General features: G+C 40.5%; 1 protein-coding gene across 1 annotated transcript in view; it reads left to right on the forward strand.

Moving 5' to 3' along the window:
• The window catches only part of LOC127009727 (glutaredoxin-3-like), a gene marked incomplete at its 3' end in the record, with an annotated part of 122,794 nt that extends 107,587 nt beyond the window's left edge, over positions 1-15,207 (forward strand). Inside the window, 2 exon segments of the mRNA XM_050883100.1 lie at positions 5,447-5,557; positions 15,120-15,207. Of these exon segments, the coding sequence (XP_050739057.1) occupies positions 5,447-5,557; positions 15,120-15,207 (199 nt within the window).
• Between the last annotated feature and the right edge of the window lie 7,902 nt (positions 15,208-23,109).

A 23,109-nucleotide genomic window follows, 5' to 3' on the forward strand; every position in this document is an offset into this window, starting at 1 on the left:
TTTTTGTGCCTTTGAGCTGTCTCCTTTGTTTAAAAAAAAAAAAAATCCTGAAAGGCCCCGAAACGGATTTTGCGGCTGTGCTTCAAGCGGCGAAGCTCTGCGAGCTCAACATCGAATCCCTGACACTCGTGAAGGCAGGAGCGGAGCGCTGGGCATTATCTGTTCCAATCTTCCAAACTATCAAAGAAGCCCAGGCACACGCCAGCACCAGCATGTTCCCCAATCTCGCCATTCTCTTGAAAACTCTGTTGACGCTTCCAGTCTCCAAAGCGGAAGCCAAGAGGTCTTTCTCGGCATTGAAAAGGCTGAACACCTATCTGAGGAGTACCGTCGGCCAAGAGCGCCTGAATGGACTTGCCCTCCTCTGTGTCCACTATGATATCCCCATTTCAGTCGAGAGTGATAGACAAATTTGGTGAAAAAATCCGCTGACTACTCTTTGCTTAGTGAGGCACTTGTTGAATACTTGGGAATTTGTAAATATATTTCTTTAGATCAGCCAATCTTTGCAAATGTGTTACCTCAATCCCATGTAAAAGAACCCCTATAAGAATTCCTTTTTATCTTCAGCTGTGTCTAATTCTACATATTAACTCTTTTTTGTAAAGGTTAGGTTTGTAATTTATACATGACCTGTATTATGGTCACCCTTGCTACTTACATATCAAAATAAACGGTTAGTTTTCTTCGAATGCTCGTATGGTGTTGATTTCTACCTGTTCAGATCTGCCTTTTTACTGGTCGGATGTACATTTTGAATTGTTTCTTGTTATTGCTTGCCAGCTTAAATATTGATTGCACTACATATATATATATATATATATATATATATATATATATATATATATATATATATATATATATATATATATATATATATATATATATATATATATATATATATATATATATATATATATATATATATATATATATATATATATATATATATATATATATATATATATATATATATATATATATATATACAAGAAAAAATCATTTGTCACATATACGTTGATTGCTCGGGAGCTGTGGATTTTAAGCAAAGAACCGCCATCACTATTCATTGGTCTTTACTGTTTTGAGGCTGTCGCTAACTTATGAAATTTTACCATCAGGCCCCCCCAAAATTGATTTTCTGGATCCGCCCCTGATGTAAAGGTCATGGTTAGCGGGAGTTGGAAGGCTCTGGTACCTTTTGTGAGCTGCCTCTCTATCTTTGACAGCACGAGAACAAGCGTGATTAAACCAAGGCTTTTTAGCATGGGGAGTAGAGAAAGTACGTGGAATGTATGCCTCCATTCCAGAGACAATCACCTCTGTGATGCGCTGGGCACACACAGAGGGGTCTCTATCCTGGAAGCAGTAATCATTCCATGGGAAATCGGAAAAGTACATCCTCAGGTCGCCCCACCGAGCTGAAGCAAAATGCCAGAAGCATCGCCTCTTCAGTGGGTCCGGAGGGTGTACAGGAGCGATAGGACAGAATACAGAAATAAGGTTGTGATCGGAGGAGCCCAACGGAGAGAACAGTTTGACAGAGTAAGAAGAAGGGTTAGAGGTAAGGAAGAGGTCCAGAATGTTGGGTCTGTCTCCAAGACGGTCGGGAATACGTGTAGGGTGCTGAACCAACTGCTCTAGGTCGTTGAGGAGAGCAAAGTTGTAGGCTTGTTCACCAGGATGGTCAGTGAAAGAGGATGAAAGCCAAAGCTGGTGGTGAACATTGAAATCTCCTATAATGGAGATTTCAGCGAAGGGAGAGTGGGTCAAGATGTGCTCCACTTCAGAGTTCAGGTAGTCAAAGAATTTTACAGAATTTTACATAGTTAGTAGAATTAGGTGAAAGATAAATAGCACAGATGTATTTAGTAATATAATGACAATGAAGTCTTAGCCAGATGGTGGAAAATTCAGAAGAGTCAAGGTCGTGTGCACGAGAGCAAGTGATGTCGTTGCGTGCGTAGACGCAACATCCAGCTTTGGATTGAAATTGAGGATAGAGATAGTAGGAGGGAACAGAGTAGAGATTGCTGTCAGTAGCCTCAGAAACCTGTGTTTCGGTGAGGAAGAGAAGGTGAGGTTTAAAGGAGGAGGGATGGTGTTCCACAGAATGAAAATTAGAACGAAGACCATGAATGTTGCAGAAATTGACAAGAAAGAGGTTTGAGGAGTTTAGGTCTTCTTGCAGAATTTCGCAGTCTTTACTGTTTCTTTTATGTCTTAGCAGTTTTGCATCATCTGCAAACAGGCTCATATAACTATTTACTCCCTCAGTCATGTGATTAATATATACTAGGAAAAGTATTGGTGCCAGTACTGATCCCTGAGGCACTCCACTCTCTACATTTCTCCATTCCAATTTTATGTCCTTAACCACTGTTCTCATCTCTCTTCCCCTTAGGTAGCTTTCCATCTAGTTATTCATTTTCCCTTTCAATCCTCCTTTATTTTCTAGTTTCCATAGCAGTCTTGTATGTGGAACTTTGTCAAACACCTTCTTTAGGTTCAGATAAACGTAATCAACCCATCCGTCCCTTTCCTGAATTTTATCTGTCACTCTTGAGTAAAAGCTCAGTAAGTTTGTCACGCATGAGCGCCCTTTTCTGAATCCGTACTGTTTACTTGTGTTTAAATTATGCTCTTCTAGAAATCTCGTCCATTGTTTCTTTATCACTTTCTCACATATTTTACATATTACACTGGTCAATGATACAGGTCTGTAGTTCAAGGGTTCTTCCTTCCTTCCACTTTTGTATGTAGGGACCACTTCGGTCCTCCGCCACTCCTTAGACACTGTACCAGTTGTTATTGAGCATTTAATGATGTCATATCGGTCCAACCAACTCATTTCTACATTCTTTCAATATATACCCTGAGACTCCATCCAGTCCTACTGTTTTCCTCTCTTCCAGTTCCCCCAACCATTTATATTTCTCCTCTTTATTTACTGAGACTTCTTCCATATGAACATTTATCTTGTTTTCTTGTGGCTCGTTAAATATTGATTCTTTAATAAAAACTTGCTGGAACTCTTTGTTTAGTAACTCCGCCATGCCTTTAGGATCATCGATTATCACATTCCCGTCGCTCAGTCTTTCAATTGTTTCTCTTGGTTTAATCTTTCCATTTATGAATCTATAAAATAGTTTAGGTTGTTCCTTGCACTTTTCCACAATATCCTTTTCACATCCCTTTTCTTCCTTCCTTCCTTATTTTCACGTATTCATTTCTCGCTATCTTAAAATCTTCTTTATTCCTTTGTTTTTTATTTCTTTTTAATCTTTTCCATGCTTTGTCTCTTCTTTCTTTTGCCTTAGCACACCTTGCATTAAACCAGTCCTTTTTTCCTTTTTCTTTAGCTCTGTATTCTGGTACAAACTTCGTAACACCTGTTTTATACGCCTCCATGAAAATATCATACTTTTCTTGCACTTCACTAGTTCTCATTAGCTCATCCCAGTCCAGCTCTCCATAATATTTCCTAAGATTTTCCACATCTGCCTTCCTATAGTTTAACCTGTTTCTTTTATATGATTCATCCTCTTCACTTCCTTCCTCCTCTGTTTCTATCTCAATGATCACGTGGTCACTCTTTCCCTGAGGACATCCATACCTTAATTCATCCTTCAAGTGTATTCCTTTTGTTAACGCCAGGTCCAGTCTCGCCGGTTCGTCATCACTTCTGTATCTTGTGTTTTCCTTCACCCTTTGCATTATCAAGTTTTCCATCATCAATCTTAACAATCTTTCCCCCCATGCCATATCTCCACCACTGCTTGCAAACATCTCCCAGTCCACCTCTTTACAATTAAAATCACCAACTAATAGTACTCTTTCGTTTGCCTTGAGTATTCTACTTAAACTCTGAATGGTATCTTCAATCATGATTTCATGTTCTTTACTCCATGAGCTTGTTCTAGGTGGTACATACGTTGTTGTAATCGTCATCCTTTCTCTGTTTTTGTTCTCCAGATTTATACTCACTATTTCTGCTTTTCCTTCTTCATATACTACTGATTTTACTAATAACTCCTTCTTTGTCATTATCATCACTCCTCCTCCACTTTTGCCCACTCTATCTTTCCTCCATACATTGTATTTTTTATCAAACATTATTTGGATGTCTTCATTTAGTTTAGTTTCTGTTAGGCATACTATCACTGGCTCCTTCTCTTGTATATTGCACATGACGCTTGTTAGAGAAACCGGTCTATAGTTCAGAGACTTTTTTGTTTCTGCTCTTATATAATGGTGTGGCATGATGTGATGTTGCTGGGTATGGTGTGATGTGGTGATGTGGTGTGGTGTGAGGTGTGGCATGGCTGGGTGTGAGGTGCAAGATTGTGTGGCTGGATGTGATGCAAGGTGTGGTGTGAGTGGGTGTGATGTGTGGTGCAGTGTGGCTGGGTATGCTGTGAAGTGTAGCATGACTGAATGTGATGTATGGTGTGGTGTGGCTTGATATGATGTGTGGTGTCGTGTGGCTGAGTGTGGTGTAATGTGGCAGGGTGTGATGTGTAGTGTGGTGTAGCTGGCTGTGATGTGTGGGTTGGTGTGGCTGTGTGTGATGTGTGGTGTAGTGTGGCTGGGTTTGATTTCCTTGCCACAGTACTGCAGAAGAGGGGAAGGGTAAAAGGGGCTGGAGTCAGAATCGCAACTTTATAAAATTTCCTGGAGTCAGAGTTGGAGTCAGAATTTTATATCTGACTCCATACCCCTGCTTTCTTCCTTCCTTTTTCTTTCTAATAATCTTTGTTTTTGTTTTTTTCCCTTCATTCTTTCCTTCTTTTACTCTTTCTATTTACTTTCTTTTTTTCTTATTTCCTTTCATTTTTTCTTTCCTTCCTTTCATTCGCTTATCCTTCCTGCCTGTCTTTCTCTTCTTTCATATAATTTTTCTTTCCCTGCTCTTTCATTTTTTCCTGCCTCATTTCTTCCTTCCTTCTTTCTCTCTTTCCTTTTTTCATTCTTACTTTCCTTTCTTGTTCTCTTTCTTATTCCATTCAAGGTGAACACTGGATTTGGGCCATTCCCTGCCTCTGCCCTGTCTATGATGGAATCATATCCCATACTCATTTCTATGGGGGTCAAATTTTCAGGTACATAGATACTGTCATTTCGTGCATAGAAGTACACACACTAGGGGTGCCATATGTACTTAGTGTGATAAAGATGTCTGCACGGTGACTTATGTGGAGGAACCCCTGGTGATGGTAATTTAGGTTGGGTGAGGCAATATGAATCCTCAACGTTCATTCTCATTGATTGCTTGATTGATTAACCTTTTACCTGTCATTTACATTTTGAAAAATACATAGAGAGTATTAAGTATTTGTAGAATTAGTGTGAGTTTTCCAATATGCAATAAATATGGTAACTAAAAGCTTCAGTAATCATAAAATATTTTTTCTGAATCTCTTAAGTTCTTATTTTCATTTTGCAGGTTAAAAATGCTGATAAATAAGGCCCCTTTGATGGTATTCATGAAAGGAAACCAGGAAGCTCCAAGATGTGGTTTCTCCAAAACCATGATAGGAATTCTCAATGATACAGGGTAAGATATATTTCCATTTTACCTAAGATTACTTTCTACAGGCCTTACTGAGAAATATACTGTATTTCCCACCATATAAGATGCACCTATAATTTGGCAAGGTACAGTACCAGTGCACATCCCTAGGCAAAAGAGTTTGACCAGGCAGGGTGTCAGCACGGAGGCACAGTTTTTAAGTACAATAGGAGGCACTCCATCAGGTCCATAAGCCTTCTGAGAGTGTTAAAAGTGAGAACAGGACCATATAATATGTATATATTAAGTGTTCTAATTACAGTTGAAATGTAGTGAAACATTGAGAGTAATGGTGACATACGAGGTGCGTTCAAAAAGTATCCGACCTTTGGAAATAAAGAAAAGAATTTTGTATATTTCACAAATTTTATTTAATCACCTTTAAAGTACTCTCCTTGGGAGTTCACATACTTCTCCCAGCAGTGCTGCCACTGCTGGTAACATTTCTGGAAATCCTTAACTGTAATAGTTTTGAGATCTGCCGTCGCTTTCTTCATAATTTCCTCTTGTGACTCAAAACGCTTCCCTTTCAGGATCGTTTTCAGTTTAGGGAACAGCCAGAAGTCAAGGTGTCATGTCCGAAGAATAAGGAGGGTGTTGAACAAGTGGAGTGTTGTTTTTGGTCAGGAAACCTTGGATCAGGTGGGCAGAATGAGCCGGTGCATTATCCTGGTGAAGTTGCTAGTTTTTCGCCGCCCATATTTCCGGTCGTTTTCGTCGCACAGAGTCACCTGGCCAAAAACAACACTCCACTTGTTCAACACCCTCCTTATTCTTCGGACATAGCACCTTGACTTCTGGCTGTTCCCTAAACTAAAAACAATCCTGAAAGGGAAGCGTTTTGAGTCACAAGAGGAAATTACGAAGAGAGCGACGGCAGAGCTCTACACTATTACAGTTAAGGATTTCCAGAAATGTTACCAGCAGTGGCAGCACCGCTGGGAGATGTGTGTGAACTCCCAAGGAGAGTACGTTAAGGGTGATTAAATAAAATTTGTGAAATATACAAAATTCTGTTCTTTATTTCTAAAGGACGGATATTTTTTTAACGCACCTCGTATGTGCCCCCGCACACAGTAAGTTGAACTTTCAAAATGTATAACAACCTGTTATAAGGTAAAAGTAAAGCGTTAGAGAATATTAATAGAAATAGCAAGAATGTAATTCTAGCAGGGGACTTCAACTGTAAAAATGTCAAATGGGAAAAGTTTGATGTAGAAGGTGAAGAAAATACATGGGGAGCTAAAGTATTTTGGCCACAGAAAACCTCATGACACAATGGGTAAAGGAAGAGACAAGATTTAGAGGAGAGGATGAACCAGCAAGATTGGACTTAATTTTCACTAAAGGAACAGACTTGTTAAGTGAAGTGCAACACGAGTGCCCACTGGAAAAAGTGACCATGAAGTATTAAAATAGAAATTGATGTAGAATGTGGAGTTTTTTTTTTTATTTATTTATTTATTTTTTTATTTATTTTTTTATTTTTTTTCAGTACAGGAAGCAACTCAAGGGCAACAAAAAGAAAGTGTGGAAAAAAAGCCCACTAATCATTGCTTCCACAAAGCAAAAAGTAAAGAGTGGCCAAAAGAGAGATCAATTTCGGATGGAGAGGTGTCTTGATACACTCTTCTTGAAACAGGTCATGTCATAAGCAGGAGGAAATACAGATGAAGGAAGGCTGTTCCAGAGTTTACCAGTGAAAGGGATTAAAGAATGGAGATGCTGGTTAACTCTTGCATAAGAGGTTTGGACAGTATAGGGATGAGCTAGAGTAGAAAGTTGAGTGCAGTGAGGAGAGGGGGAGGCATCTAGTTAGCAAGTTCAGAAGAGCAGTCAGCATGAAAATATTGATAGAAGATAGAGAGGCAACATGACGGTGGAATATAAGAGGTAGAATACTGTCAGTAAGAGGAGGGGAGCTTATGAGACGAAGAGCCTTAGACTCCACTCTGTCCAAGAGAACTGTGTGTGTGGAGCCCCCCACACGTGAGATGCATACTCCAAACGAGTGCAGACAAGGCCCTTATTTATGAAAAGCATCTGTGCAGGGCAGAACTGGCAGAGACGATACAAAACGCCCAACCTCAAGGAAGCTGATTTAGTAAGAGAGGAGATGTGAAGTTTCCAGTTGAGATTTTGAGCTAAGGATAGGCCGAGGATGTTTATTGTAGAAGAAGGTGACAGCTGACTGTTGTCGAAGAATAGGGAATAGTTGTTTGGAAGATTGTGTCGAGTGGGTAGGTGGAGAAATTGGGTTTTTGAGTCGTTTAAGATCACAAGTTTCCTCTTACTTGTCTTACCCCAATTGGAAATAAGAGCAAGGACTGAAGTTAAGCATTCTGCAGCCTCCAGTCTGTAGTCTTGTAATTCCTGTTGAGAGGGTCTTCTGTTGAAAGAAGTTGAATAATACAGAGTAGAGTTGTCAGCATATGGATAGGACAGTTTTTAATGGAAAGATCATTGATGAATAACAGGAAGAGAGTGGATGAAAGAAGAAGAAAGATAAATCATGGAGAAACTTAAAAAGGATAAGGAATGCCATAAACAGGAAAAGCTATAGACAAGCTAGAAATGATTACACCAAAGTGAGGAGAGAAGAAAGTATGAAAAGAATATAATAGAAGAATGTAAGAGGACCCAAAACTTTTTTATAGACATATAAATAAGAAACTGAGGAAAAAAGAAGCCGTCAATGCGATCAAAGTGGGTGACCAAGTCTATGAGGATACAAAGGAAATCTGTGAAATATTAAATGAAAACTTTCAGAAAGTATTTACCCTGGAAACAGAATTTGAAAAGAGGAATGAAGAGTGAAGTGTCAAGAGAATGGAAAACATAAAAGTGTATCTATAGAGCGGAGATAATGGGGCTATTAAAATCACTAGATGGTAAGAAGGCAATGGGTCCAGATGAAATATCAGGTCAAGTACTAAAAGAGTGAAGGGAACAGTTAATAGAACCAATTCGTGATATTATAAGTTGTTCAATCAAGACTGTGGAAGTCCCAGTACAGTGGAAAAGGGCACATGTGGTCCCATTATATAAGAGCAGAAACAAAAAAGAGCCTCTGAACAACAGACCAGTTTCTCTAACAAGCATCATGTGCAAGCTGTGTGAGAAGATAATTAAAAGACAGTGGGTAGACCATCTAGAAAGAGAGAAAATAATAAATAAAAGTCAATTTGGATTCAGACAAGGTAAATCTTGTGTCATAAATCTAATATGTTTTTACTCAAGAGTAATAGATATAGTGCAGAAGAGAGACGGATGGGCAGACTGCATATCTTTGGACCTAAAAAGGCATCATCATCATCATCATTTCATCGACGCCTGCTCCTAGGAGCAGGATGGCCACGGCAGAAGAGTTTCCATCTTTCTCTATCTAGACACTCCCTCCTTGCCTGCTCAAAGTTTCTCAAGGATCTTTCACCCCTCTCCCTAATGTACTCCTGCACCCTATCCCTCCATTTCACTGGAGGTCATCCTCTAACATTCCCTCCCTCTATCTCACTTACATACACCCTTCTGATCATCTTACTCTCCTTCATTCACTCCATGTGGCCAAACCACTTTAAAGTCTGTCGCTTCACTTCTTCCACCACTCCACACTTCTTCCCTTCACCTACGTGACACATTCCAAAACGCTCGTACACACTTTCATTACTCATTCCATCCATTCTGCTCACACCACAAGCACCTCTCAAATAACTCATTTTCACTGCCTGCACTCTAGACCTCTGACGTTCATTCCAGGCCAATGTTTCACTTGCATATGTGAGGGTTGGTACTATTATTGTATTTCTCAAATCCCTCTTTACCTCCATGCTCACACTTCTGCCATTCATGATTCGTCCCAAAGACCCTACCACCCTTCTTCCTTGCAATGCCCTTTCTCTTGTCTCTCTCCCTCCGTACCACCATGCTTACACATAACTGATCCAAGGTATTTAATCTCATTGACCTCCTCCATTTCTTCACCATTCAAAATTATTTTGCATTCTTTTTTACATTCAATTCCCACTCTATATGGGCATACAAAATTTACAACCTCACTTCTACTCTGCTCACAAACCATCACTTTACTTTTGTTGACATTTACTTTCAGCTTTCTCCTGTTACTGACACTATCAAAAACACTGACCAAATTTTGTAAGTCACATTCATTTTCTGCAATGAGCACCGTCATCAGCAAACAGGATTGAATTCATCACACACTTCCTTCCCTCAGCTTACATTTTTACTTCCAACTCCTAAAAAGGCATTTGATAAAGTTCCACATAAGAGGCTTTTGTGGGAATTAGAAAATAGATGAGGATTGGGGAGAAAAATGACAAAATGGATAAAAAATTACCTAGCAAACAGAGCAGTGAGAACTGTGTTGGAAGATGAAATATCAGAATGGAGAACAGTCACAAGTGGAGTTCCACAGGGATATAATGTTTTTAATATATATAAATGATATGCCAGAAAAAGTAAAGAGTTACATGAGTATGTTTGTAGATGATGCCAAACTGCTTAGAAAAATAAGAGATGAGGATGATTGTAGCAAACTACATACAGAAAGATTTAAGTGAGATACACGAATGGAGTAAAAAATGGAAAATGGAGCTCAATGAAAAGAAGTGTCACAGTGAAAATGGGCAAGAGTAAAAATAGACCAAGTGGACAAGGGACAATCATCAACACAGTGAAGGAAGAAAAAACTTAGGAATTATAATACAAGATACACTGACACCTGAGAAGCACATAAACAAGATATTCAGAGAAACGTATAGTCTGCTGCAAAATATTAGAGTGGCATATTTCACTACTTGGATAGGAACATGTTGAAAAAAATAATAATAACATGGATTAGGCCAAGTCTTGAGTATGCAGCAGTTGTCTGGTCACCACACAGGAAAAAGGACATAAAGAAACTTGAAAGGATTCAGAGGATTGCGACTAAGATGGTTCCAAAACTATCAAGCCTGCCATTCGAGACTAGATTAAAGGAACTGGGCTTACCAACACTGGAAGAACAAAGAGAGAGAGAGGAGACCTGATAGCGTTGTACAGGAATACGAGTGGAATGGAAGTGTTAGATAGAAATGATTTAATCGAGGTGTAAGGCTGGAGGCAACTAAGAGGACACAGTGAGAAATTGAGAAAGGCAACTTGTTTCAAAGACCTAAAGAAGTTTAGTTTTCCATACTACATGGAATCAACTTAGCAAAGACATTGTGGAAGCAAGCAGTGTCCTTAAAATGAAGGAAAAGCTGGACAAATGTAGATTGGGAGACAGGATCGTGCGAGGTTGAGCTCTGGCCCTGTATACTACAAATAGGTATATACAAGAATTACTAGACTCTAGGCTGGACGCTGCAGAATGCTTGACCTCAGATCGTGCTATCATTTTTGATTGGGGCAGGAGAAACTTGGTGTCCATTTTTTTTTTTTTTTTTTCCCGCCTGTAGCTATGGTAGGCTTTCTTCAGGGGCCTGGTGGTTGGCCCAAGCCCGTCATGGCACAGGCCATTTTTATAGTTGCGCCATTTATGCTTGGCTAATGCTGCCCCCCGGAATTCATTCTTGATTCAATTTGACGGTTTCTTCTAGAGTTCAGATTGATGGGTGGTCTTCAGGACAGCATATGGGTAGTCTTAGGTCACTCGGCGGTGACTGAAAAATCCCAGGTGGTAGCAGGCGGACTTGAACTGACGTCGTCCACGGCACAGTGAATGCGGGGCCTGCACGCTAACCACTCAGCCACCACCTACCGCCTCGAAAACTCAGTTTATCCACCTGTCAACTTGACACAATCTTTCAAACACCTATTCCCTGTTCTTCAATAAGACACAGCTGTCACCTTTTTCAACAGTAAAAATCCTCGGTATATCCTTGACTGGAAACAAAATCTCTCGGTAAATTAGCTTCCTTGATGTTAGGCGTTCTGTATCGTATCCACCAGTTCTTCTCTCCCTATCAGATGCTGTTCACATACAGGGACTTTGTCTGTCCTCATATGGAGTATGCATCTTGTGTGTGGGAGGGGCTCCATACACACAGCTCTCTTGGACAGTGGAGTCAAAGACCTTTCATGTCACCAGCTCTTCCTCTTATTAGCAGTCTTCCACCTCTTAAATTTCGCCGCAGTGTTGCATCTCTTTCTATCTTCTATCGATATTTTCATGATGACTGCTCATCTGAACTTGCTAACTGCATGCCTACCCCTCTCACTTGACCCTGCATGCTTGTTCATCCTTATTCTGTTGAAATCCCTTATGCAAGAGTTAAACAGCATCTTACTTCTTTCATTCAACTGGTAAACTCTGAAATAGCTTTCCTTCATCTGTATTTTCTCCTGCCTACGACTTTAACTCTCAAATAGGGAGTATCAGGACACCTCTCCATCCGTAACAAGGTTCGGTATTAGGTCCACTTTTGTTTATTATTCATATCAGTGACTTAGATACAGGAATTAGTAGTGATGTTAGTAAATTTGCAGATGATACCAAGATCGGTAGAGTAATTAAGTCGGATCAGGACGCTAGTATTCTCCAGGGTGAACTCAACAGATTGTATGACTGGGTGGATAAATGGCAGATGGAGTTCAATGTAGGGAAGTGCAGTATTCTGAGTGTAGGTAGGAACAACCCTTCACATAACTATTGCTTAAATGACACTCTCATAAGCAGATCTGGGTGCGAGAGGGATTTAGGGGTCTTAGTGAGCTCTGATCTCCGTCCAAGGACACAATGCATTCAAGCTAGAAATCGAGCTAATAGGGTACTGGGATTTATTTCAAAGAGTGTAAGCAACAGAAGCCCTGAAGTCTTCCTCAAACTATATTTAGCATTAGTTAGACCTCATCTTGACTATGCGGTTCAGTTCTGGTCACCTTACTATAGAATGGATATTAAAATGTTAGAATCGGTGCAGAGGAGGATGACTAAGATGATTCAGGGGTTGAGAAACTTGCCATACGAGGAAAGACTCAAACAGTTCAACTTGCATTCTCTAGAAAGGCAAAGGGTGCTTGGAGACATGATCGAGGCTTATAAATGGATGAAGGGCTTTAAGGGGCGCGCCTATGGGTCTCCTCCTGTGCATATGGTACATCCAATAGCTTTGAAATTGTAGTATGTTGTTTGTTGATGTAAAGAAATGATATTCTGCGAATTTCATCAAAATCGGGTGAAGTTTAGGAGAGACTCAAACAAAGCGTGTTTTTCATTTTTTTGTTTCACAGGCTTTATTTTTCAGTTAATCGCTTTGAAAAAAATACCATAGAAACTTTGTTTACCTATCTACATTTTGTTGGAAGTGAATTTTTTATTTTTTGTTTTGTCTTCGAAGAAAAAAAATTACAATTTTTTGTCACTTATTATTTTCTCCACTCTGTGTCCCATTTTCTTTTGACATTTTTGAAAATCCATTTCCAACAAAAAATCGCCCTTTAGTTGTAGTTTAAAATGATACCTAACAAAAGTCATTCAGATGTTTTACCGATTTTGTGAAATTATTTGAAGGTTAAAAAGATACTTTTCGAGATATCAGCTCCGAAAGATTTTTTTTTACATTTCTCCCTGTCTTGCCATTTGTATTTGTCTGATTGGTATGAAATTCTCACATATGACTGTATATACCTTGTTGACTTACCTCAGAATGATAAGGCATCTGGTCCCCCTTTCTAAGAAAGTATTACTCACTCGCAGGTGAGGGTGTCAGAAGGTGCCACCTTCCTCATTGTGGCCAGGTAGCCTTGAGTGCCAAGGAGTGCCTTGCTTCTACACTACTCTCTTGCTTGTTTTCTGAGGTTTGGCCACTCCATAAGCCCTCTTGATGTTGGTGACTTTTTCTGGTTGCCTTGCGGTTGTACATCATTTGTCGGGACGTTTTTTTGGCTGGAGAGGAGAGAAAAGTATGACATACTTTTCCCGTCTGTCTCTCGCTTGGCACTGGCGCGGTGGCACCTCTCTTCCTCCCCTGCCTCTCTGCGCGAAGAAGAGAGGATGACAGATGACAAAATTTATGAAGAAATAAAATATTCTAATGTAATTTTTACGTATATACGAATGATACCAAGATATGTTGACAAGAGCGTCTTATGACGCGCATGTCCGACTATTACTCTAAAGCCCCCCCAAGGGGGAGGGTTTTAATTTTACAAAAACAAACCTCACCACATGGTAATTTAGGGTTTCCCGGCCACGCTGAGCGAAAAGCATGTACTCATCCGATTTTAAATATATTCGTCAAAAAATGTGGTCATCTACAACATCCACAGGACGGCACCCTCACCAAACACTTTCGAAATAGCCTATATTCACACACTTGTTTCTTCTGAACTACAATGCAATAATAATTACTTGTTTGTCGCTATAGTCATCATCAACTTTCTTTTTTATTTTTGCACAAAACGTTTCTATGTGTGGGTTGGAGAAATATTGAGTTGAGTTGAAGAGGAGAGACTGGAGTTACGTTGGCTGCCCATGCCCCCAGCTTCGCTTCTCATGTTGTGGCCTTGACTAGTGAGCGTGAATAAAGTAAATAAATTCAATTCTTTATATATATATAGTCAATACTACTTCTTTTCTCTGTTTCTCAGTGTTGTGATGTGGTTTGGGAGTCATTGTCATTGTCATTCATTCTTCTCTTGCCTGCAGGGCTTGGTGGAAATCGGACGCTGGCCAGAATGAAATCAACTGCGGCCAGACGTCCGATTGCGTGGTGGGCAAGCAAGCAGGGGCAGTTAGCAAACACATATCTCAGTAAGTGTTAACGAATGGTCACGAAAAAATTACGAAAATAAAGTAAAAAAAAAAAAAAAGCGAAAAAAAGCAAAGCGGCGATAAAAGCGGAAAGCGCGCTATAGGGGTTAATAAGGGAGACATTCATAAGGTTTTGTTGGTAAGAGAACCAGGTAGGACACAAAGTAATGGGTTTAAACTGGATAAATTCAGATTCAACAGGGACATAGGCAAAAATTGGTTTACTAACAGGGTGGTGGATGAGTGGAATAGGCTTAGCAGTCATGTGGTGAGTGCCAATACAATTGTCACATTAAAAAATAGACTAGATAAATTCATGGACAGCGATATTAGGTGGGGTTAGATGCACGGGAGCTTAGGGTCAAAGGAGCTGCCTTGTACAGGCCTACCAGCCTCGTGTAGACTCCTGCGTTCTTATGTTCTTATGTTCTTATGACCTTTTATTGTTTTTTTTTGCTGGAGCACCATTTAGCAGGCCTTTTTGTTCCTGTTTTTGTTTTTTGCCCTTGAGCTGCCTCCCATGTATAAAGAAAAAAATCCTAACCACTTTACCATGGAGACACAAGTGGTCCCATAGCCACCTCAATTAATTGTGTACAATTGTGTGGATTTTATGAAAAGACAAAAAGTTTTGTATGCTGGGAAGTATGGTAATCTTTGTAGGTATGCATGAAATATACAAGGTAGGATGGTATGGATGGTGGATGTAGTTTTCACAATAGGCAGCTGATAATTTTTCTGTTATATTAACTATTGACAATATATGATTTACTTCAATATTTATTCTTATTTCAGGCTACCTTATGAGACCTTCGATATTTTGACTGATGAGGAAGTTCGTCAAGGCCTTAAAACATTCAGCAACTGGCCAACATATCCACAGGTAGTGTGCCATTTACTAATAAGAATTTGCAGTGAAAGAATGTATTCCATTGGTCGACTAGAATGTATTCCAAACAAGATTTGGCAACCAATGTCACATCTACTTCAATGAACAAGAAATTACAATGAAAAGTGACAGTGATCATCAAAACTTGTTTGGTATAAATCTTATGTACATTGGTTTTATTCTCTGAAGTTATGGTCATACCATGTGAATATTTAGCCAGTAAAAAGAGTAATTTGAATTTCATCTCACTATTGAATGAGTGTTCAGGTATTAAAAATTCTTTTTAAATATAAGTAATATTTAATCAGTTCTAAGACAAATTATTTCCTTTGCAGGTTAGGCTGTCATTATCAAACAGAATATATATGTTTCTCTAGTTAAGTTAACTTTCACATTTCTATTACCAAGAAGTGCTTCAGTAGGCTTATCCCCTTTGAATTCCTTTGACCCTCTGCTTAGCCTACTCTATTAATTTTTAAACAAACTACTGTTCCTTTCTCTAGGCACAACCTCAGCACCATAGCTGGGCACGATAACAGAAAACCTTATTCCTGATAACCGATAACTGATAATGGAAAACCTTATCGATGATAACCGATATTCGTTAACTGGAAACACAAATATAGGTGATAACCGATAACTGATACCCGATATTAATCCACAATTCCGATACTAGCTAGCGATAAGTCCGATAGGCAAAAACGATAGTATATTGATATTTTAAATAAAGAAAACATAGATGAATTCAAATTTTCATTATCTGTATTTTAGAAAACTAGCAAAACTGAAAACCACATGTTGACACGTACCTATGGACGGTATTGCTAGAAACGCCTGAACTGGTGTTGTGTTATTTGGCGTCCCCACCGTCAAAGCTGGCGCATTTGTTTACAAACGCTGGTCTCTCGTGAACTGCGCATGCTCAGACCAGCAAGCGTAGACCTGTACTGTCTCACAAAGCCTTTTAACCATAATTAAAAGTTGCTGGAAGGCTGAATCAGACATACAGTGCCATTACCACCATCCCCGCTGTTTCTAGAACGACACTCTGTACGAGTTGTATTTATATGTACAGAGTGTCGTTCTACAAACAGCGAGGATGGTGGTACTGTATGTCTGATTCAGCCTTCCAGCAACTACTCTTAATGTGTTAAAAAGCTTTATGAGACTGTACAGGTCTATGCTTACTGGTCTGAACATGCATAGTTCATAGAGAACAGTGTTTGTAGCTTTTGACGATGGGACTCCAAATAACACAACACCGGATGCCTTAAATACTATGGCATGCTCACAAACGAATATGGAATATCAAATTTGAGGCAGTGAATAATCATTTTTGGGGCAAAGTTAAATGATTTTTCTCTTTGCTATATTGATCTTTGAGTCTAACATAAAAAAAAATAACCTAGTGTTTTAATGTTGATGATCTAAGTATGAAATCTCTTCACCGAAGATATTTCATACCCCGAAGTTTTTTCATACAACACTGGGCCATGCATGTGCAGTAGGGAGACGACGTTTTTTTTTTCTGAGAGGCGGAAAAAAGTAGCAATTATCGCTAGTTTGGTTACAAAAGTAACGAAGATACCGATATATATTTAAATAAGTAGCGGATGGACGATAACCCGATTTTGTTATCAGCGATAAAGTATCGTGATAACTTATCGCGATAACACCCAGCTATGCTCAGCACCCCCTTGCACCAAAGAAGTCCCCTCCATCATCCATAGCCTTTCATAAAGAAATTCGAAAAACCACTCAACACTCCCTCCAGTTCAAATTTTATCAATCAGTCATTAGAGGCATATGACAGGGGCACTTGCCCACCCTATGATACCAAATCCAGGGGGTTTCTCAGGGCATGTCTTCATGAAAGCTCTCTTCCCATCCTAAGTACCTCATGGCAGGATCTTCAGTAATACCTGACTATCTGGCCCCCAGGTATCTGGAAGTCCCAAGTATCTCGCAGTCAAAGATTGAAAAAAATCTAAGAAAACACATTAAAAACTTACAAATGTTTGAGCAGCATAAAATTTGAAATAACGGTGCAACCCTTCCACCACCTCCAGAGTAGGATTGCTCTGCATACAGTTGAGCCATTAGCCGTGCAGCACTGTGTAGCGTTGCTGGTGGTCCATTAGCAGGTTTGGGATTGCCTTTGTGATGGCAGCAGTGACAGTGCTGGCAAGTTTTGCCAAGATGGTGCCGTTGGCCAAGCACCTAACCCGAGACCAAGACCAAGCCATGCTGATCTTTTACCTGGGAGGATGTACAGTCAGCTGGACAGTATAAACACAGGGGTCATTAGAGTTAATGAGTGTGGCCAGTGTCACCTCTGCTGCATCTTCTTACTTTGTATGAACGCTTATTCAGCTATGTTTACTGTTTCCAGTAAAGAGTCACTCGTAAGAGCATCTGAAGGAATGTTGTACAGGAGCAGTTTGTGGGATGCAATCTTTGTTCCACTCAGCTAATCCACAGTTCCATTGGACCCACTACCTCACCTACAGAAGTTGTGTGGCTGCCCTGTGTCCAGTTGCAACAGAGGTGACACTGGCCACACTTTAATTACAATGTTTTGTTTGTTTACAGTGTAGCCCTGCCCAGCAGGGCTTGATTTTGGCGTTGGTTCAGGCATTTGGTTAATGCCACCATTATGGCAAAACTTTTTAGCTATTACTTTGCTGTTACTATCACAAAGGCAATCCCACTCCTGCTACTGGGCTACTGGGTTACCTGGCTAATGGGTCAAACAGCGGCCGGTAAGTATAGGGGGTCCTTGACTTACAACGAAGTTCTGTTCCTACAGCATCCTCCCGAGTTTCGCGCTTGCTTCATTCCGAAGGTATAGCACTAAGCTCAAGGATCGCGAAACTCGAGGTATTGAAAACACTGAAAAAGCACTTATTTGTTCCGGACCATGGAGAAGCTGACTTTTTTTTCCACTTTACTCCCTTGTTATCTAAAAATACATACCTTGATAAAAGAAAGAAAATGAGAGAGAGAATAAGTCGTTTTAAAGCAGCAGCTGGAGGTGGCTGCCTTACCATTAGCTAACAGTTCTGAAAACACGCTCATGATTTGCTTTTAGTTCAATGATGGAGCTCACCCAATCAGCGGCCTCGTTGCCTTAAGGGGAGAGTCCGGTTTAGATCGGGGGTGCCATATCTCCGGTAAATATGCATGAATCGCTCTGATTTTTATGTTGTGAAGTATTGGCATCATTTACATCAACATTAGACATTGACCCCCATTCTTGTCCCCCTCCAACTACCACTACAACGAAAATTTAAAAGCGAATCTCCGTCGTTATTATTGGCCCCACAACCTTCATTTTTCTGTGACTTAGAGACGTTATAATATGAAATGTTTCTTCGTCATTAGATTTTTCATTTCAGCTTTTGAATTTGTTTTATGATTTTTTTTTGTGTGTGTTTTTTTTTGCCTTTTTGTGCGCCAAAAAATATTACTATAAAATTAAACCAGACATATATAAAAAAAACAGCGACGATGATTTGAAGAGAAAGTATTCCTCTGCCTTTTAGTCTTTGTTTCATTGAAATCAAGCTAAAACTGGCTCCAAGGTTAACGTTAGAAGGGGAATAACTTATGTTTTGAGATATGGGCTGATAAAGTTTATTGATGGATCGCGATCCCGTTAAAACACACTAGGAAGCTTTTTTTCAGGTTTACTATGAGTTTTTTTAATCATCTTCAATCTGCGAGATAGTTGCCAAAATGTATACCTACCAAATATATTTTTTTCACAGTCATTTTTTTTAATATTTTTGGGGTCTCCAAACCGGACTCTCCCCTTAAGGCAGTGTCACACTGGCTGGTTTCCTCCAGCCGCTGGAGATACGGGCAACTGCGATTGCCCATATGGCCAACTTTGAATGAGTTGTTGGTTGTCCATAAGTTGGTGTCACACTGGGCCTTTTTCCTCCAACCTCATTGGTTTTAGGGGCAACTGGCAACTCCAACTTTTTCGGGTGTGCGTCATACACACAGCCAAGGTTGATTGCTCGTACCCACAATGTAAACAAAGCAGTGACCATGTACGACATGGCATTGTCTACTAAAGTAAGGGCTGTTGTGGCTTGTGCTGCAGTTACCCAAGTTATGGACTTGTTACTGCAGTCAACCCCTTCACTACGGCCGGGCAATAACAGTGCCCTGCCCCATATCTGGGCTGGCCGCGTGCGCCAAATTTCAAACGTCACTACTGAATATAACAAGTTTTAAGCCATAAACTCAACATAAACATCATGCATTATATATAAAATATATGCAAAATTAAATGGTGCACATAAAGAAACACACATTAATTAATCATTTTGAGATGTATGCATAAATATATAGAGAAATTTGCATTATGCGTAGATGACATGTGTCTGCTGAATTGTATTTCCTTATATTAGTCAATAGATTTTCCTGTACCTCACACCAGTAAAAAGTTGGAATTTTGGGGTAATCATGGAATTCCAGCCAAACGGTCAGTCCAAATCATAATCTGATTTCACAGTTGAGTTATACGGATGATTTTCTACAACTTTCATTCAATGAGATTCATTTCAGAATGGAAAAACTACAAAAATATACCAAAATTATTTTTCGAGTTTCACTGCAAATTTGGCTCTCTGTAGGCAGTAAATTTCCGGGTCAAGGATTATAAACTATATTTTTCAGACTCCATCGTGATAAAATGAGCAACTTCAATAAATTTTCCTGTACATCGCACCAGTAAAAAGTTGGAATTTTGAGGGAATCATGGAATTCCAGCCAAACAGTTTGTCCAAATCATAATCTGATTTCACAGTTGAGTTATACGGATGATTTTCTACAACTTTTATTCAATGAGATTCATTCCAGAATGAAAAACTACAAAAATTTACCAAAATTATCTTTCGAGTTTCACCACAACTTTGGCTCTCTGTAGGCAGTAAATTTCTGGGTCAAAGATTATAAACTATATTTTTCAGACTCCATCATGATAAAATGAGCAACTTTTCTTCAAAAAAATTTACGGTACATCGCACCAGTAAAAAGTTGGAATTTGGGGGGAATCATGGAATTCCAGCTAAATGCGACAACCTAGAAAGAAACGGATTTCACTTTTGCAACAGAGAATGAAAAGGAAGCTGTAGTGGTTATGGTGGCACAGAGAGGTGAAATGCAATGGAAGCACTTATATGTGTTTGTTTGGGCTGCCATATTTGCTGATGACGTCATCACAGCACAGAGGCGCTCCACCTCTCCAAACCGAGCTGCAGCGGGCAGTTCGAGTTGGCAACTCGGGCTATGGCGTCATGCGTTTGAGAGGACCCGGAGCAGTCCGGGCGGCCTGAGTCGCTCTCTCAAACGCTGGCAACTGCCCCCACACGCATGTCGCCTCATCTTGCCTCATCTCCGCGAAAGGGGTAAAATGGTGACTGGCGAAAAAAAGTGTATGTATTTTCCCCATACGTGAGTGTAGGTGCAGGTGGGGAAAAATAGTGGTAAGCGGGATACAAAGAATTTTCCCCATATGTGAGCGCAGGTGGGATAAAATGGCGGCTAGCCAGTACCAAATTGTATTTTCCCCATATGTGCTGAGTGAAAAGTGGGTGCTGGCAGTTGCCGAGTGGATAAGGTGGTGAGCATAGGGTCAGACTGAACAACATCAAAAGGCAGATAATACCTACCGGTGCACTCAGGCTAGAACGAACAAAAAAAAGGGGGGGCAAAATGGCAAGGGCCAGAACCAAATTGTATTTTCTCCATAGGTTTAGTTATTCCTATGATGTGGTTTCCTATGGCGCGACCGTTGCTCAGAACCAATTAACCGCGCCATACGCGACTCGACTGTACATTCAAGAAGAGGTTAGATAAGTTCTTGGATGGGAGGAGTATGGGGCGTTAGTTTGGTGCCGTGGTCCGGGCAGCATGTTGCGCTGTCTCGCGAGACCTCCTTCCTCCTCCTCCTCCTCTTGTTGCGGGGGAGGGAGCCTGACAGGTGTGGGGAGTCGAGGGGAGGCAAAGCCCCCCTCCCCTGTTAGGAAGGTGGGGGGTCGAGGGGTGGGGTCATATGAGCCACGTGTTGAGTGAAATGGAAGGTTTACAGAGTCATTGTCTTTCCCTCAAATCCCAAGCCATTCATAACACCATGCAGTCGTATTATGAACATATTTATATATTCCATAATTAGATTACGTACAGACTAACAGTGACAGATCGCCATGCTTAGGTCATCCTTAGACGTCCAAGCCCCAGAGCTCAAATTAGAGTCAATAGATTATCTCACTATAGTAACATAGTCATATTCACATACATGAATTACTCTAGTTAGAATGTAAAGCCTTAGATTATATAAAAAATATATTTGTCACTCACCAGGTACAGCGGTTAGTCGGTTTAACTCATTTACTAGATGTCTGCAGTCAGTTGTTGCCATGACAATGTTGACCACATTTTTTTTGTATGATCAGTGATCGGAAGTTAGTTTGTGAAGTTCTATCTCCACAGTCTGATTACCTTTTACAAAGATGATCCAATCTTTGCATTCCGATCACCAGTTTGTTCCAATCAGATCGGAAGATCGGACGATCGGACTGATGATCGGCAGTGCCCAGCTCTGCAAATAACCTTTCACAGCCCAAGTAACTTTGCTTTAAGATAATTATTGTAGCCTCTGCGGTTGATATATGCTTGGCGGGTGGAACGTATATAAAAACCGCGCTTGATAAAATGCCCCTGCCATTTCGTTAATTCTAAGGAGATCTGACAACACTTTTACTTGGCAACTCAGTGACGTCTTGCCTTCAGTCTTCAATCCCCTAGATGGCTCACTGTGCCTCGTGCCCTTGAAAGGAGAATATGTTTGCCACTCTGTGGTTCTTTCTCCTGCCAATTTTTTTGCGAGGCACACTGTACATCCAACCCTCTACTGCTAACCATGCCGAAGAAAAAGCAACTCACAAAGGCTCAGATAGAGGTCATACATGCTCTCTACAAGAAGGGAAAGTCTAATCGGTGTATTGCCGAGAACACAGGAATTTCAGTCCGTACAGCCCAGCTATGGACTAAGAAAATACATGACGCAGGACCCGGTCCCTTCCTACCCATAAAAAAAGGCCTGGGAAGAAAAAGCAGCTTTCCAAGAGGCAGGTTGAGTTCAGCCCGACCCTTACAGCAAAAGAATTAGAGCAGAAAAACTCCAAGATGCTCGGTGATGTGGCACTACGTACACATCAAGTTTATTTGCACAAAGTGCTCAAGTACTGCAGGTGTCGTGCTGTTCCCAAACCCTGGGCAACAAAGTGCCATAGGCAAATGAGGATCAGTTTCACCGACATTGGACTTTGGAGCAGTGGAGGAAAATAGTCTGGAGTGATGAGAGTACTTTTGCTTTGAGTGATGGTGCCAGGAATTACGTGTACCGTAAACGTGGTAGCGACCCTCTTAAGTCGTGGTACACACACCACACCATTAAGCACCCTGATTCAGTTATGGTTTGGGGTTGCTTCTCCAACCACGGCCTGGGCACTTAGTCTTCCTCCCAAAGAACCTGAGAATGAATCAGCACAACTACCCGGACCTACTGATAGACCACCTTGACCCATCGATGGAGGTGTGCCAGGCAGATTTTTTTATGCAGGATGGTGACTGATGCTCTTGATTTTGGGAGTATTCGCTACTTCAGCCCGTGGCCTGGCAACTCACCTGATCTCAACCCTCTTGAAAACCTCTGGGGAAAGATCAAGTACGCGTTGCAGAACTGCGATGTATCCTCGGTACTGAAACTCAAGGATGCCATCCAGCAACTGTGGGACTCCAGGCCTCAAACTTACCTCCAGACTCTAGCAGACTCTTCCAAAGCATCTGAAGCTTGTTAGAAATGCCAAAGGATATCCAATA

This window comes from Eriocheir sinensis, chromosome 41 (assembly GCF_024679095.1).
Source record: "Eriocheir sinensis breed Jianghai 21 chromosome 41, ASM2467909v1, whole genome shotgun sequence".
Lineage (NCBI taxonomy): Eukaryota > Metazoa > Arthropoda > Malacostraca > Decapoda > Varunidae > Eriocheir > Eriocheir sinensis.